Source organism: Stenella coeruleoalba (assembly GCF_951394435.1).
Source record: "Stenella coeruleoalba genome assembly, chromosome: 5".
NCBI classification, from domain to species: domain Eukaryota; kingdom Metazoa; phylum Chordata; class Mammalia; order Artiodactyla; family Delphinidae; genus Stenella; species Stenella coeruleoalba.
The window spans coordinates 24,956,417-24,970,802 of NC_137150.1; the positions used below are offsets into that span (position 1 = coordinate 24,956,417).

A 14,386-nucleotide genomic window follows, 5' to 3' on the forward strand; every position below is an offset into this window, starting at 1 on the left:
TAAGCATGTAATTTGTTCTTAATTTAAGTGTATGCATATATGCAAGATTAATAATGAGAAAATAAAATACCTTTAATAATGTACATTCAGAATGGGATGATTTTCATAATCTATTGTGGCCTCCTATTATGGATTTTTAATTTGATTTTAGAAACATTTGTGCACTACATTGGTAATGAACTGCCAATGGAGTTTTAAAGTAGAGTTTGTGAAGTGTAAACATGTTCGTTGCATTATTAATTAAAAAGGAGCCAGTTATCAACTTCATTGCAAAAACTTTGAGCACTCACATAGATTTTTCTTTGACAGGTTATAATCAGTCACTTCTAGAAAACCTATGGGTATATAGTACTAGTCATGCCAAATTATGCCTTTTTTTTCTATTTGGACTGTGGGAGACACTACAATAAAATAGATATACAATAAATTGATTAAATATTTTAGTTTATTTTATCTGTAAGTCTTGCTAGATTTGTAGTGTAAAAGAAGTTAGTAATTCCCTTGTAGAATTTTTCTTTGTGTCATTTTGGTTTAGGGAAAAACAGGTTATAGAGAGAAGGATTTGTCTTAGGCCTTCTAAGACTATAGACCATAGTTCTAGATATAGAACTATACATATGTCGATGTATAGACTGAAATAATATAGATTAACTTAGGTTTTTGTTTGTCTGATGAGACTCTGAAAATAATTTACCTTATTTGACATCTTACTACCTAATGCATTTTTGCTATGAATAATATAAACTTATTTTCTAAGAATTAGTTTTTTAAATTATTTTTGCTTTCTCAGTATTTGTTGGGCCCACTTTATGCAGCCTTAAAAATGGAAAGTATGGAAATCATTGAGGAGGTTCAGTGCCAAATTCAACAGGAAAACCTCAGCAGTAATAGCGATGGACTGTCACCCAAAAGGCGTCGACTCAGCTCATCTCTTAACTCTTCCAAAAGAGCACCAAAACAGACAGAGGAGTATGACCTTCATTCAGTTTGTATTTAGCCACTTAATAAAACTTTAGTCACTTAAAAATCATTTTTACGTAAGTGCTTTGACTTAAATACACAAAGAACATTTGTTCTTTCTATAGGTAGTCAAAGGAATGCTTAAAATATCTTAATAGTGCTTGTAGTCTATTCTAGTATAAGAGATTTCATGGCTAAATATGGTTACTTAAAAGACTTTTTAAGTCTTTACTTGCCTAATTTAACTTTTTAATACATGAAAAATCTCTGAGACTTTACATCTATAAGCAATTTAAAAAATGTTAACAAACTATTTTTTTGTAATGTAGCCAAAGAATTCCCATGCTTCAGCCAACTATAAAAGTTGTTTTAAATTTCAATAGTTGTAGGGTCCCTGGCAGTCCAGTGGTTAGGACTCGGCGCTTTCACTGCCGTGGCCCAGGTTCAGTCCTTGATTGGGGAACTAAGATCCCAGAAGCCGCACAGTGTGGCCAAAAAAAAAAAAAATTTCAGTAGTTGCCATTACATGCTATCTTTTGTTTTAAATATTTTTCATATGTGAGCAAAATTAGGTAAGTTCATATGAATATGAATATCTTTATACTCTGGTTATAATTAATTACAGAACTAAACATGTGGATATGAACAAAAAGAGCATATTATGGAGTGCACTGATACAGAAGGCTGAGTCCCTTCAGGTTTTCCTTGAATTCAATAACCTGAAGAATCCTGTTATTGAGACTTTAGAAGGAATCGCTGTCATCCTACAACTGACTGCTCTGTGTACTGTTCATTGTTCTCATCAAAACATGGACTGGTAAAACAACTTGTATTTTCTGGGTGGGTTTTGTGTAATAAATTTGAATTTATTGTTTTAGAAGACCTCTTTATTCACTTGATTTTTGTGACCTTAGAACACAAACATTTCAGTGAAATAGAAACTTTTTTTTTGAGCACCTGCTAAATGCCAGATACTGTGTTAGGTACTGTACATATCTTATTTAATCTTTACAACAGTTCTGTGAATGAAGTAAATGCTATCATGTCCACTTTACACACTAGAAATTGAGGCTCAGAGGAATTGAAGCTCGTTTTTGTCTGAAGCCTAAACTAACTTTCCTGGGCAGAAAAGTAGAACACATTTTTATACAACTCAGAAGCCAGTGCTCTTCTAGCCAAACGTTTCGTCAAGAGAACTTTGCCCTTTGATCATAAAAGTAGGAATTTAAAACTCGTTAGAGGTATATTTTCAGTTTAGCATTCTTAATATAGGCTAATTATCAGAAGAAACAAAGTGTGAACCCCCTCTGAATATTTAGTCTTATTTTTACTGCCACATTATAGACCAACACTCCTGGTTAATTTTTTACATAATCATTTATTCTGTATTTTCTGACTCTTAACTAGCTAATACAAAGTTATGAAGGAGATTTTAAAGAAACTATATTAATTCAGATTGCATTAAATTTGGAATTTGAGATAACTTGAAGGAATAGCTAATTAGGTTGAAGTCTGCCTTTCTCATATAATTAAGAAACGGTTTACACAGGCGTATCTTCTGTTATTTTAAAGCCTGGTGGTGTCACATTTAGGTATCATAGATTAGCTTTACCAAATCCTGAGTGATTTAGGCATAAAGGGATTAAACTTAAAATAATAATGATACATTCATTAATATGCACATTTACTTTGAATTAGTTTAAAGTTATAGGTTAGTTTCATACTCACAATTTTTTTAAATTAGTTTATTTATATTTGGCTGCATTGGGTCTTCTGCTGCGCACAGGCTTTCTCTAGTTACAGCGAGCCAGGGCTACTCTTCCTTGCGGTGCGCAGGCTTCTCATTGCAGTGGCTTCTCTTGTTGCGGAGCACAGGCTCTAGGCGCGTGGCCTTCAGTAGTTGTGGCATGTGGGCTCAATAGTTGTGGCTTGAGAGCTCTTGAGTGCAGGCTCAGTAGTTGTGGCGCACGGGCTTAGTTGCTCTGCACCATGTGGGATCTTCCCGGACCAGGGCTTGAACCCGTATCCCCTGCATTGGCAGGCGGATTCTTAACCACTGCACCACCAGGGAAGTCCCATACTCAAAGTTTCTTTTGGCTTACTACGGTACTAGTTTTGACTATAACAAAATTCATTTTAATTCTATGTCTTAAAAAATGTTTTAACTGCAGCTACTGTGATTTCAAGGACTGTGAACAGAAATGTAAGAAGAAACCTTCAGTAGTGATAACTTGGATGTCTTTGGATTTTTACACAAAAGTGCTTAAGAGCTGCAGGACTTTGTTAGAATCTGTTCAGAAACCTGACCTGGAGGCAATTATTGACAAAGTGGTAAAAATATATGATGCTTTGATGTATATTCAAGGTGAGTACAAAAACCCAATAGATCAGAATAACCTTAAAAGGTAATCAGTATAGAATAGGTTTTCTCTTTTGCCTAAGGCTTAAATATGCAATTGTTGGGACTACCCAAAAGTTTTTTCTTGACTTTAGTTCTATTAAGCTGAGTAATTTGTAAGTTCTAAATTTATTTGTCTAACATTTTGATTTATTCTTTTTCAGTCAATAGAAACTATAACTTTAAAATTTTTGATTTGAGAATCTGAAGAATGCTATGCTTCTTCTCCTAAAAAACATATAAATGCATTTTTTTTTTTTTTTTGCGGTACGCGGGCCTCTCACTGTTGTGGCCTCTCCCATTGTGGAGCACAGGCTCCGGACGCGCAGGCTCAGCAGCCATGGCTCACGGGCCCAGCCGCTCCGCGGCTGGGATCCTCCCGGACCAGGGCACAAACCCGTGTCCCCTGCATCGGCAGGCGGACTCCCAACCACTGCGCCACCAGGGAAGCCCCCGTAAATGCATATTTTTATAAAGTCACATTTAATTCCTTTGAATTCACAGACCTCAGAACATCATCTCTGTGTTAAGAACCCCTGTTTATTGAATGTTTGCTGTAATTCCACTTGTAAAAGATGTTTAGAATGTCTTTTTTTTATTGAAAGAAGACACAGGTAAATATGATTAAAGAAAAGGTATAATTAATCACCTATTGTGTATTTCTGTAGTAAAAACTTCATTTGAAGATCATATCCTGGAAGACTTATGTGGAATGCTCTCGCTTCCGTGGATTTGTTCCCATTCTGATGGCTCTTTAAAGTTGACCACATTTGCCACCAGCCTTCTAACAGTAAGCCAGAGGATTTCAGATAGCTACTGTAAGTGGTCACAAAATTCTTTATGTGTGATTTGTTTTCTTTTCATTTATCTCTATATAGGACTTCTAACACTTATCATTTCTATTTTTTCAATAATTAGAAGAGAAGGTACATTTTTTAATAATTTAAAAAGAAGGAGTTAGATGTATAGAAAGGAGTAAATTGTAGGATTTGTACATCCTCAACTCTATTCTGCCAACATTGTTCTTCAAAGATGTCATTCCAGTTTATATTTCTGTTAGCAGAATATGTGAGTTCCTGTTGTTTCATATCCTCACAGGCACTTGGCATTGTCAAATTTTAAAATTTTGTTATCTTAAAAAAAAAAAAGAGGGAATTCCTTGGCCGTCCAGTGGTTAGGACTCTGTGCTCTCACTGCAGAAGGCCCAGGTTCGATCCCTGGTCAGGTAGCTAAAATCCCACAAGCCACGCAGTGCGGCTAAAAAAAAAAAGAAAGAAAGAATGTCAGAGACATAACTACCTAAACAAACATATGTTTTTTGCTATCTGATGGGTGTTTCAATTTGGATTTCCATGATTATCTAGTAAGATTGGGCATAGACCTTTTTCAGTGCACATGCTTTATTTTTGGAAAAGGAGCTTTTAATTAAATACTATATGTATTTTAAATGTTATTTGACTTTACAACAGAGAATAAATATATGTGTGTGTGTGTGTGTGTGTGTGTGTATAAAATTAACACTTAGAAATCTTGATTAATAGACTTAATTTTTTCAGCACCACAGGCACAGTCACGATGCGTATTTCTTCTAACTCTTTTTCCAAGAAGAATATACCTTGAGTGGAGAACCGCAGTTTACAGCTGGGCCCTGCAGAGCTCCCATGAAGTAATCCGGACAAGTTGTATTAATGGATTTTTTATCTTATTACAGCAGCAGAATTCTTATAACAGAGTTCCCAAGATTCTTATGTATGTATTAATATTTTAATTTGAATATACAACTTGATTGGACAGATATCATATATGCAAATTTATGTTTATTGCTGGGTATATAGAACAAACATTGCTTTTAGTTTTAGAATTAAAAATTTTTTCCTTCTACCTTTTGTTTTACCAGTACTTTTGCCTCAAATTAAACAAGACTATTTAGACCACAAAATTAAGCAAGAAGGTTTAGTACTTTTTGTTTTTTTCCCCATAGAGATAAAGTCAAAGATGATTCTGACATTGTCAAGAAAGAATTTGCATCTATACTTGGTCAGCTTGTCTGTACACTTCATGGCATGTTTTATTTGACAAGTTCTTTATCAGAGCCTTTCTCTGAACATAGACGTATTGACCTCTTATGTAAGAGCCTAAAAGTCACTTCTCAACATGAATGTTCATCTTCTCGACTAAAAGTGTCTGTTTGCAAGCCATTCCTTTTCCTACTGAAAAAAAAATTACCTAGTCCTGTGAAACTTGGTGAGTGGTTTTTTATGATTTATTTAATATTTTAAAACCTATTTAAGGGCTTCCCTAGTGGTGCAGTGGTTGAGAGTCTGCCTACCGATGCAGGGGACACGGGTTTGTGCCCCGGTTCGGGAAGATCCCACATGCTGCAGAGCGGCTGGGCCCGTGACCCATGGCCGTTGAGCCTGCGCGTCCGGAGCCTGTGCTCCACAACGGGAGAGGCCACAACAGTGAGAGGCCCACATACCACAAAAAAAAAAAAAAAACAACTATTTAAGCTCTGTTTTTAAAATCAGTGGTGGAATTAGGCTAAAGCCTTAAAAAATTAGACTTGCTTGATAGAGTCAATGCTTAGGTAATGATCATTCATAAAAGGGATGTCTGGTATTAGACTGTATCACAGAACTAACAATGGAAATAATTTTTAGATTTTCTAAATGCTTTTGTGATTTGACAGTATAATGGGGCATACCTGATGTTTGTTTCAATATTGTGAGTTTCAGTATTCTGTATCCTCTTCAGTGATCCCAGGGACCTTGTTAATGTGTCCCCTGCCACTACTTTGGACCTTAAAACTTCAAATAGTTAGATACTTTGCCCAGCTGAGGAGTATGGATTGTATCTTTGCTGCTTTCCGATGGTAATGGTGTATGGATTTGTTGGGAGCATGAGATGTATACACATACTTGGAAGATTGCTTTGTTTGTGTAATAAATTACAACTTGCCCTCAAGTTTTCAAAACAATGTATGACAGGTGATTTCTAGGACTCCCTAAATCTAGTAATGTAATGTAATGTAATATAAGATTAACAGGGACTGCCCTGGTGATCCAGTGGTAGAAAACCCGCCTTACAGTGTAGGGCACGCAGGTTCAATCCCTGGTCAGGGAACTAAGATCCCACACCCGCGGGGCAACTAAGCCCCTGTGCCACAGCTACTGAGCTTGTGCTTCCTGGAGCCTGCGCGCAACAACTAGAGAGAGAAAACCCGTATGCCACAACTAGAGAGAAGCCTGTGCACCACAGCGAAGAGCCCGAGCACTGCAATGAAAGATCCCGCATGCCGCAACTAAGACCTGACGCAGCCAAAAATAAATAAAATAAATAAATAATAAATAAATCTGTAAAAACAAAGTAAGATTAACAGTAAGGCTAAGCTTGCCCTTAATTCACAGTTCTTTAAATTAGTGAAATGTGCTTTTAAATCTATCCCAGTAATATAATGATCTACAAAATCTAAGTGACTAGTCATTTTAAAACTTTAAAAAATTCTAGAATTTATTTTAGATTTAAATTATGTATAACTTTTATTAAGTAAAAGTAAATTTAAATTTGTAAGTATTCAGTTTTATAAGTATTCAGTATTTATTCGTTTTAATCCTCCACAATTCTGTGTGCTTTACAAATTTAAACATTAAATATTGACTTTATTAGACAACTTAGCATTCCTTGTAGTATGTTATTTATTGACAGTATTTTTATAGTAAAACTTTTCTGTTTACTGTGTTAAATTAAGTATTTTATGCTTTTGCCCTTTAGCTTTCATAGATAATCTGTATCATCTTTGTAAGCACCTTGATTTTAGAGAAGATGAAACAGATGTAAAAATGGTTCTTGGAACTTTATTAAATTTAATGGAAGATCCAGACAAGGATGTTAGAGTGGCTTTTAGTGGAAATATCAAGCATATATTGGAATCCTTGGATGCTGAAGATGGATTTATAAAAGAGGTTGATGATTTTTATTGTAAATTTAAAATTTTATTTTACTTTATTTTTATTTTATTTATTTTATTTTATTAAAATTTTATTTTATTTAAATTTTATTTTTTTGTGTTTTCATAAACCTGACTTTAAAAATTTAACTAGTTAATTTTATTGGTCTAGCTTTTTGTCTTAAGAATGAAGGAAGCATATACACATGCTCAGATCTCAAGAAATAATGAGTTGAAGGATACCTTGATTCTTACAACAGGGGATATTGGAAGGTATGTTTGGCAGCTTTTGTATACTTCCTTATTTATTTTGGCCATTTTCCTTTATTGTTTGCCTGCTGTTAGAAATGGTGATAGGAACAGGAATAAAGACACAGACCTACTGGAGAACGGACTTGAGGATATGGGGAGGGGGAAGGGTGAGCTGTGACAAAGCGAGAGAGAGGCATGGACATATATACACTAACAAACGTAAGGTAGATAGCTAGTGGGAAGCAGCTGCATAGCACAGGGATATCAGCTCAGTGCTTTGTGACCGCCTGGAGAGGTGGGATAAGGAGGGTGAGAGGGAGGGAGATGCAACAGGGAAGAGATATGGGAACATATGTATATGTATAACTGATTCACTTTGTTATATAGCAGAAACTAACACACCATTGTAAAGCAATTATACCCCAATAAAGATGTTAAAAAAAAAAAGAATCAAGAACATAAAACAGTTAAAATTCTAATTTGTGTACATTTTTGTTGCAGAGAAGCTTAAGAGGTGACTAATAAAAGATTTTCAAGTATTAAAAAAACAAGAAATGGTGTTAGGAGAGATGTAATGTTATAGGAAGAAGTGTGATATCAGTATGCATTTATTTGTGGATTTCCATTTATTTTCAAAACATTGATGGTAACTTTTTTTTTTTTTAATAATTTTAGGGCAGCAAAAGGGGATTTGGTACCTTTTGCACTCTTGCACTTATTGCATTGTTTATTATCCAAGTCAGCATCTGTCTCTGGAGCAGCATACACAGAAATTAGAGCTCTGGTTGCAGCTAAAAGTGTTAAACTGCAAAACTTTTTCAACCAGTATAAGAAACCCATCTGTCAGGTGAGAGTCAGCATTGGCCTTGACTATAGGAAATAGAATTACTTTGCAAAAGTTAAAAAAAAGAACACATATATGTTTTACTTTTCTTGCTTTAAAAAAGAGGTATTTTTAAAAATGGTTTATTTAAAAGAATCTAAATCTCATCAATTTTATATTTTCGTATCTTGGTCTGAAGATATTGTTTATAAATGGGAGAGGGGAAAAATCTTATAATAATTATTACTCTCTATTGTTAATCTGTTAAGAGAAGCCTTTCTGTATTAGCCTTTCTTTTAGTGATAATAAACTTTTTTATGCCTTGATATTATGGATAAGGCACTTTGTTTTAAAAAAAAAAGGTTGATTCAAGGCTGAAAAGTAAGGATATGTTAAACACAGGCTTTGCACTGTGTTAGTGGTGTAATCCTTAGCAAGATATTCAAGTTTCTTAACTAAGCCTGGTTACTTCATCTGTAAAAGGGAGTATATGCACAATCTACCTCATTAAGGTTGTTACAAAAATTAAATGAACTGATTTAGGTAATATGTTTAGAACACTGTCCAATACTGTCCTTTATGTTAACTTAAAACATATTAGTTAAATGTTCTTCCTTGTGTGAAAACTAATAAATCATTTTGCTTTAGTTTTTGGTAGAATCCCTCCACTCCAGTCAGATGACAGTGCTTCCTAGTACTCCATGCCAGAATGCTGAGATGCGGAAACAAGATGTGGCTCACCAGAGAGAAATGGCTTTAAATACCTTGTCTGAAATTGCCAATGTTTTTGACTTTCCTGATCTTAATCGTTTCCTTACTGTAAGTTGCAAAGTATAGTTGACTTAATTGAGGTTTTCAATTTAATATTTTGTGTTTATTCCATTCTAGATTTTTTTTAAAGAAAATCTGGCAAGTACAATGTAGACCATAGATTTTCAAATTTGCATGTTTTCCTTTGACTTTGATATGATAATATTACTTATGTTATAAAAGTGAAATACGTGTTGATTTGAGTCATTGCTCTATAGAGTTAGTTATCTTGAAAGGTTCATACTATTTAATTAATGCTAATTAGTTCAGTTTACTGAGCCCTTATGTCTTTAGTGCTATGATTGGTTCCATTGGTAATGGAAAGTCTAATATGATCTTACCTACCCCTAAGGAGTTGGAGTAATATAGTACAAACTAGTGCTGTAGATGACCTGTGAATTCAGATGATAGAGTTTGTAGTATGGAGTAGTTTGGGAAGCCTTTGAAAAGTCATTAGTGGGGCTGAGGTTTGAAAGATGGATGGTGTAGATTATCTTCTTATGTTTTCCTGAAGGCAAAGTTTATTTTTCTTAGTTAATATTATAATAGTGATCCATGCAGAATGTTTCTCTACAGTATTATCATATTTTAACAAAGTTAAATTGCATGTAAATTGGACAAATCCTAGAAGGAAATATGATACTATACACTAAGGACCACAAAGATATTCTTACTTTTTCCCTCAGTAGTTCCATCTGGGAGCCCCAAAGCACAGATGTTTATTGCAACATTTTCCAAGTAGCAAATAGACAAAACCCAGAGAAGAAACTAGGTGTCTAATATTTAGGTCCTAGAATATTATGTACCTTAACATAATAATTATAAATACTTTAGAGAAACTACCTTATAATGTCATAACAGTCTTACAGGATTAATATTAAGTTGAAAGGCATAACAGAAATAAGGTTTAAGTGTCTCTGAGGGCAGGGCCTGAGTGTTATTTGCTGTCACATCTTCGGTGCCTAGGATAGTGGCTGACATGTAGTAGTTGTTCATTAGATACATAATAAATGAAAGATCAACCATTTTATGTTTGGAATTTTGTGTATTATTTTATGAACGAGATCTTAAAGGAAACAGACCAAAATCAAAGTAGATTTGTTGCCATGTTGGAATGGTGGGTGTGTTAAAAAGGTTTTCTTTAATATTGCAGCATCAACTTTTTAATTTAAAAAATTTAAAATATTGTATTTATGGCTACTCTTGCTTATTGTCTAAATACTATAGTTAGCTCAAATAGTAAATCAGGCTTGGAACCACTGCCTTAAGAGCATGAGTACATTTTAACACATACTCATGAGAAATTATTTTCTTTGCTACTTGTACATTAGCTTATTTATTGTCTGTCTCTCCCCTTCTGCAGTGTAAACTCTGTGCCATCAGGGACCTTGTCTATTTTTTCACTGCTGTATCTGAAGTGCCTGAATCGTAATAGATGCTCGTTAAATATGTGTTGAATGAATAAATGGTATATCTGAATTCAGATACGTTGTATGTGGACTCCAAATTTGTGTGGCATTTTAAATTATTTTTGAACATAGCTTATATGAATATTTTATCACCTGGACAAATGTACTTTTTAGTAATTGTAGTGTTTCTTTTTCAGAGAACGTTACAAGTTCTGCTACCTGACCTTGCTGCCAAAGCAAGCCCTGCAGCTTCTGCTCTCATTCGAACTTTAGGAAAACAATTAAATGTCAATCGTAGAGAGATTTTAATAAATAATTTCAAGTATATTTTTTCCCATTTGGTCTGTTCCTGTTCCAAGGATGAATTAGAACGTGCCCTTCATTATCTAAAGGTAATTGAATATTTGTTTATATTTTACTCTTTTGTTTAAATTAGCATTATAGGAAAGCTGTTGTGACATTCTTATAGGAAATAGAGTGAGTAGTTTATAGTCTATCTGTAGTTTATAGTCTATCCTAGGGTAATATAAGTTCAAATGGTACGTAAATAAGCTTTGCCCTGGGCCAAGGAGAGTATTAAATAGAATTATTCTTTTGTTATATTCTTTGTTTTACCATAATGGTATATGATAGGTAGTCATCCATTCATGGATCAGATTCTCAGCTAATTTCATTTTTTTTTTTTTAATTTTATTTATTTATTTATTTTTATTTTGGCTGTGCCGGGTCTTAGTTGGGGCATGCGGGATCTTCACTGTGGCATGCAGACTTCCTAGTTGCAGCATGCAGACTTCTTAGTTGTGGCATGTGGGCTTCTTATTTACAGCACACGGACTCTTAGTTGTGGCATGCATGTCGGATCTAGTTCCCCGACCAGGGATCAAACCTGGGACCCCTGCATTGAGAGCATGGAGTCCTTCCCACTGGACCACCAGGGAAGTCCCAGCTAATTTCATTTTAGAATTTATTAATTGATTGGAGCTGTAAAATGACTAATGATATGCAAGTGATTACATCTATTGGAAGAGGCAGTATCCTTCAACTGTAGTACAGTGTCAGCCCTGAGTTTAGTTACTTAGTGCTCTGATTACAGTTTGGCCCAGTTTCTTGCTAGTTTTCAAATTTAAAATTATAGCTTGTGTTTCTTTTTTTGGTGTTATAGTAGCAACAGTATCTAAGCAATAAGAGGCTGTATGGGAACAAGAGAACCTATCAGATATGCATATGTAACTCTACTCTTTTTCTCTGATGTTAATTTATTTCACATATTTCATGATATGCCAGCTATGGATCTCTTTCCACATGAGACTTTTTGAATATTGAGTGTATTTATTCATTTTGAGAAAGAAAATCTTTATTGTAAAGGTGGAATGATAATAACATTTCAGTACTTCTTACTACATGCCAGAAATTTTACTAAACAATTTTTATGGATCATTTCACTTGGATAACTCCTCACAGTTACCCAGTGAGATAAAAGTACTATTTTTCCATTTGATAGATGAGAAAACTAAGGCAGAGAAAGGTCAGATTAGGTTACTTGTCTAAGTCACAGCACAACTAATAAATGATAAAGCTGGAATTTAGATATCAGCAGTCTGACCAGAAAGACTGTGCTCTGAGCCACTGATTTTCCTGTCAGGGTTACATTTCCATGAATAATGAGTGAATGACATTTTGAACCTTTATAGAAAACTAGAGTCCGTTTTTAAAATTTTATTTCAAAATAAAGTCTGATCACTTATTTTCATTACCTGTAGCCCATGGCAGACCTACCAGGAGAAATCAAGGTCAGAATCCTTTTCCAATGACTTTTTTTATATCATTAGTAATTCTTGTCACCTGATCTAGAGCTCCTGATTAACTAATAGTGTATTAAAATCAGTATACTTATTTCCAAGATACTAGTATGGAGAAAAAAAAAACTTGTTTCTTAACTTTCTGAAATGTGTCTTTGGGTTAGAATGAAACAGAAATTGAACTCGGGAGCCTGTTGAGACAAGATTTCCAAGGACTGCATAATGAATTATTGCTACGTATTGGAGAACACTATCAACAGGTTTTCAATGGTTTGTCAATACTTGCCTCATTTGCATCTAGTGATGATCCATATCAGGGCCCAAGAGATATCACGTCACCCGAACTAATGGTAAGGAATATGTTGTATGGGTTTTTTGCTTGGTTTTTCTCCTTTTTGTGGCTTAATTATGAAATTGGAGAAACAGGTGTTTTATATATTTTCCAAATGTTAGAGATTTATTTAAATTTTCAATTGGGATTTTTATTTTGAAAAGGCTGATGATTTAAATTACATGGTCACAGCATATATATTAGCATTGAAAAATATGCATTTTCATATGATCTTAGATTTTATTTTTTCATTGGGTAAAAATGTTCATTTTTCTTCACCACTTTTTCACTGTAGATTAGAGTGCGTTTGTAGCTCCCCACGCTACCCCTTCCGTGGCATGACATGCTAACTTTATCACTTCTAACTATATTTAAATCCATTGTTAGATTTAAGTTAAGTTAGAAAATATGTTATTCCTTTTTCTTTCCTTGTCTTAAATTCGTATCTGAAATCATCTTACTATTTTATTTCTTCACCTGAAAAAACATAAATCCGGAGGCTTACTATTTTTTCTTTTGATTGCTTTCATTCTTTCAAGAGACTCAAATTTTGCTGATATTTTGCTGATATTTTGACTATCAGCAAAATATCTTGAGAGGTTTCTATCTCTGCTTTCTCATTTCCCATTCATTCTTTAGCTTATTCTAGCCTGACTCTGTTCTAAATATTCTACTGAAATTCTCATCTTAAGGTCAAAAGCAGTCTTCCTGCTATCACATCTAATGGTCACTTCTCTTTTCCTATCTTATTCGGCTTCCAGTAGCATTCAGTACAACTGACCATCCTTTCTTATGTGGCATCTGTGACACTGCATTTTCTTGATTTTCTTTTTGCTTCACTGTCTACTCATTCTTTTTTTTAAAATTTATTTTATTGAAGTATAGTTGATTTACAATGTGTTAATTTCTGCTGTATAGCAAAGTGATTCAGTTAACATACATATATTCTTTTTCATAGTCCTTTCCATTATGGTTTATTACAGAATACTGAATATAGTTCCCTGTGCTATACAGTAGGACCTTGTTGTTTATCCATTCTATATATAATAGTTTATATCTGCTAATCCCAAACTCTCAATCTATCCCTCCCCCACCCCCTCCCCCTTGGCAACCACAGGTCTGTTCTCTATGTCTGTGAGTCTGTTTCTGTTTGGTCGATAAAGTTCATTTGTGTCGTATTTTAGATTCCACATGTAAGTGATAGCATATGGTATTTGTCTTTCTCTTTCTGACTTATTTCACATAGTATTCACATAGTATGATAATCCCTTGGTTCATCCATGTTGCTACAAATGGTATTATTTCATTCTTTTTTATGGCTGAGTAGGATTCCATTGTATATATGTACCACATCTTTATCCATTCATCTGTTGATTGTCCACTCATTCTTTTTTTTTTCTTTTTTTTGTCCACTCATTTTTTTTTTTTTTTTTTTAACGGTACACGGGCCTCTCACTGTTGTGGCCTCTCCCGTTGCAGAGCACAGGCTCCGGATGCACAGGCTCAGCGGCCATGGCTCACGGGCCCAGCCGCTCCGCGGCATGTGGGATCCTCCCGGACCGGGGCATGAACCTGTGTCCCCTGCACCGGCAGGCGGACTCTCAATCACTGCGCCACCAGAGAAGCCCTGTCCACTCATTCTTAATCTTTACTTTATC

General features: G+C 34.6%; 1 protein-coding gene across 5 annotated transcripts in view; it reads left to right on the forward strand.

Annotated features, from left to right (window-relative positions):
- Positions 1–14,386, forward strand: part of ATR (ATR checkpoint kinase) — a 103,154-nt gene that overhangs the window by 12,867 nt on the left and 75,901 nt on the right. For 4 of the 5 annotated variants that reach the window (XM_079922927.1, XM_079922929.1, XM_079922928.1 and 1 more), the window contains 12 exons: positions 791–969; positions 1,586–1,777; positions 3,132–3,325; positions 4,027–4,176; positions 4,915–5,107; positions 5,340–5,602; positions 7,130–7,320; positions 7,477–7,577; positions 8,232–8,403; positions 9,028–9,198; positions 10,796–10,990; positions 12,562–12,747. In XM_079922927.1, the coding sequence (XP_079779053.1) occupies positions 791–969; positions 1,586–1,777; positions 3,132–3,325; positions 4,027–4,176; positions 4,915–5,107; positions 5,340–5,602; positions 7,130–7,320; positions 7,477–7,577; positions 8,232–8,403; positions 9,028–9,198; positions 10,796–10,990; positions 12,562–12,747 (2,187 nt within the window). The remainder of the gene's footprint in view (positions 1–790; positions 970–1,585; positions 1,778–3,131; positions 3,326–4,026; positions 4,177–4,914; positions 5,108–5,339; positions 5,603–7,129; positions 7,321–7,476; positions 7,578–8,231; positions 8,404–9,027; positions 9,199–10,795; positions 10,991–12,561; positions 12,748–14,386) is intronic. The other variant, XM_079922931.1, reaches the window with a different exon arrangement.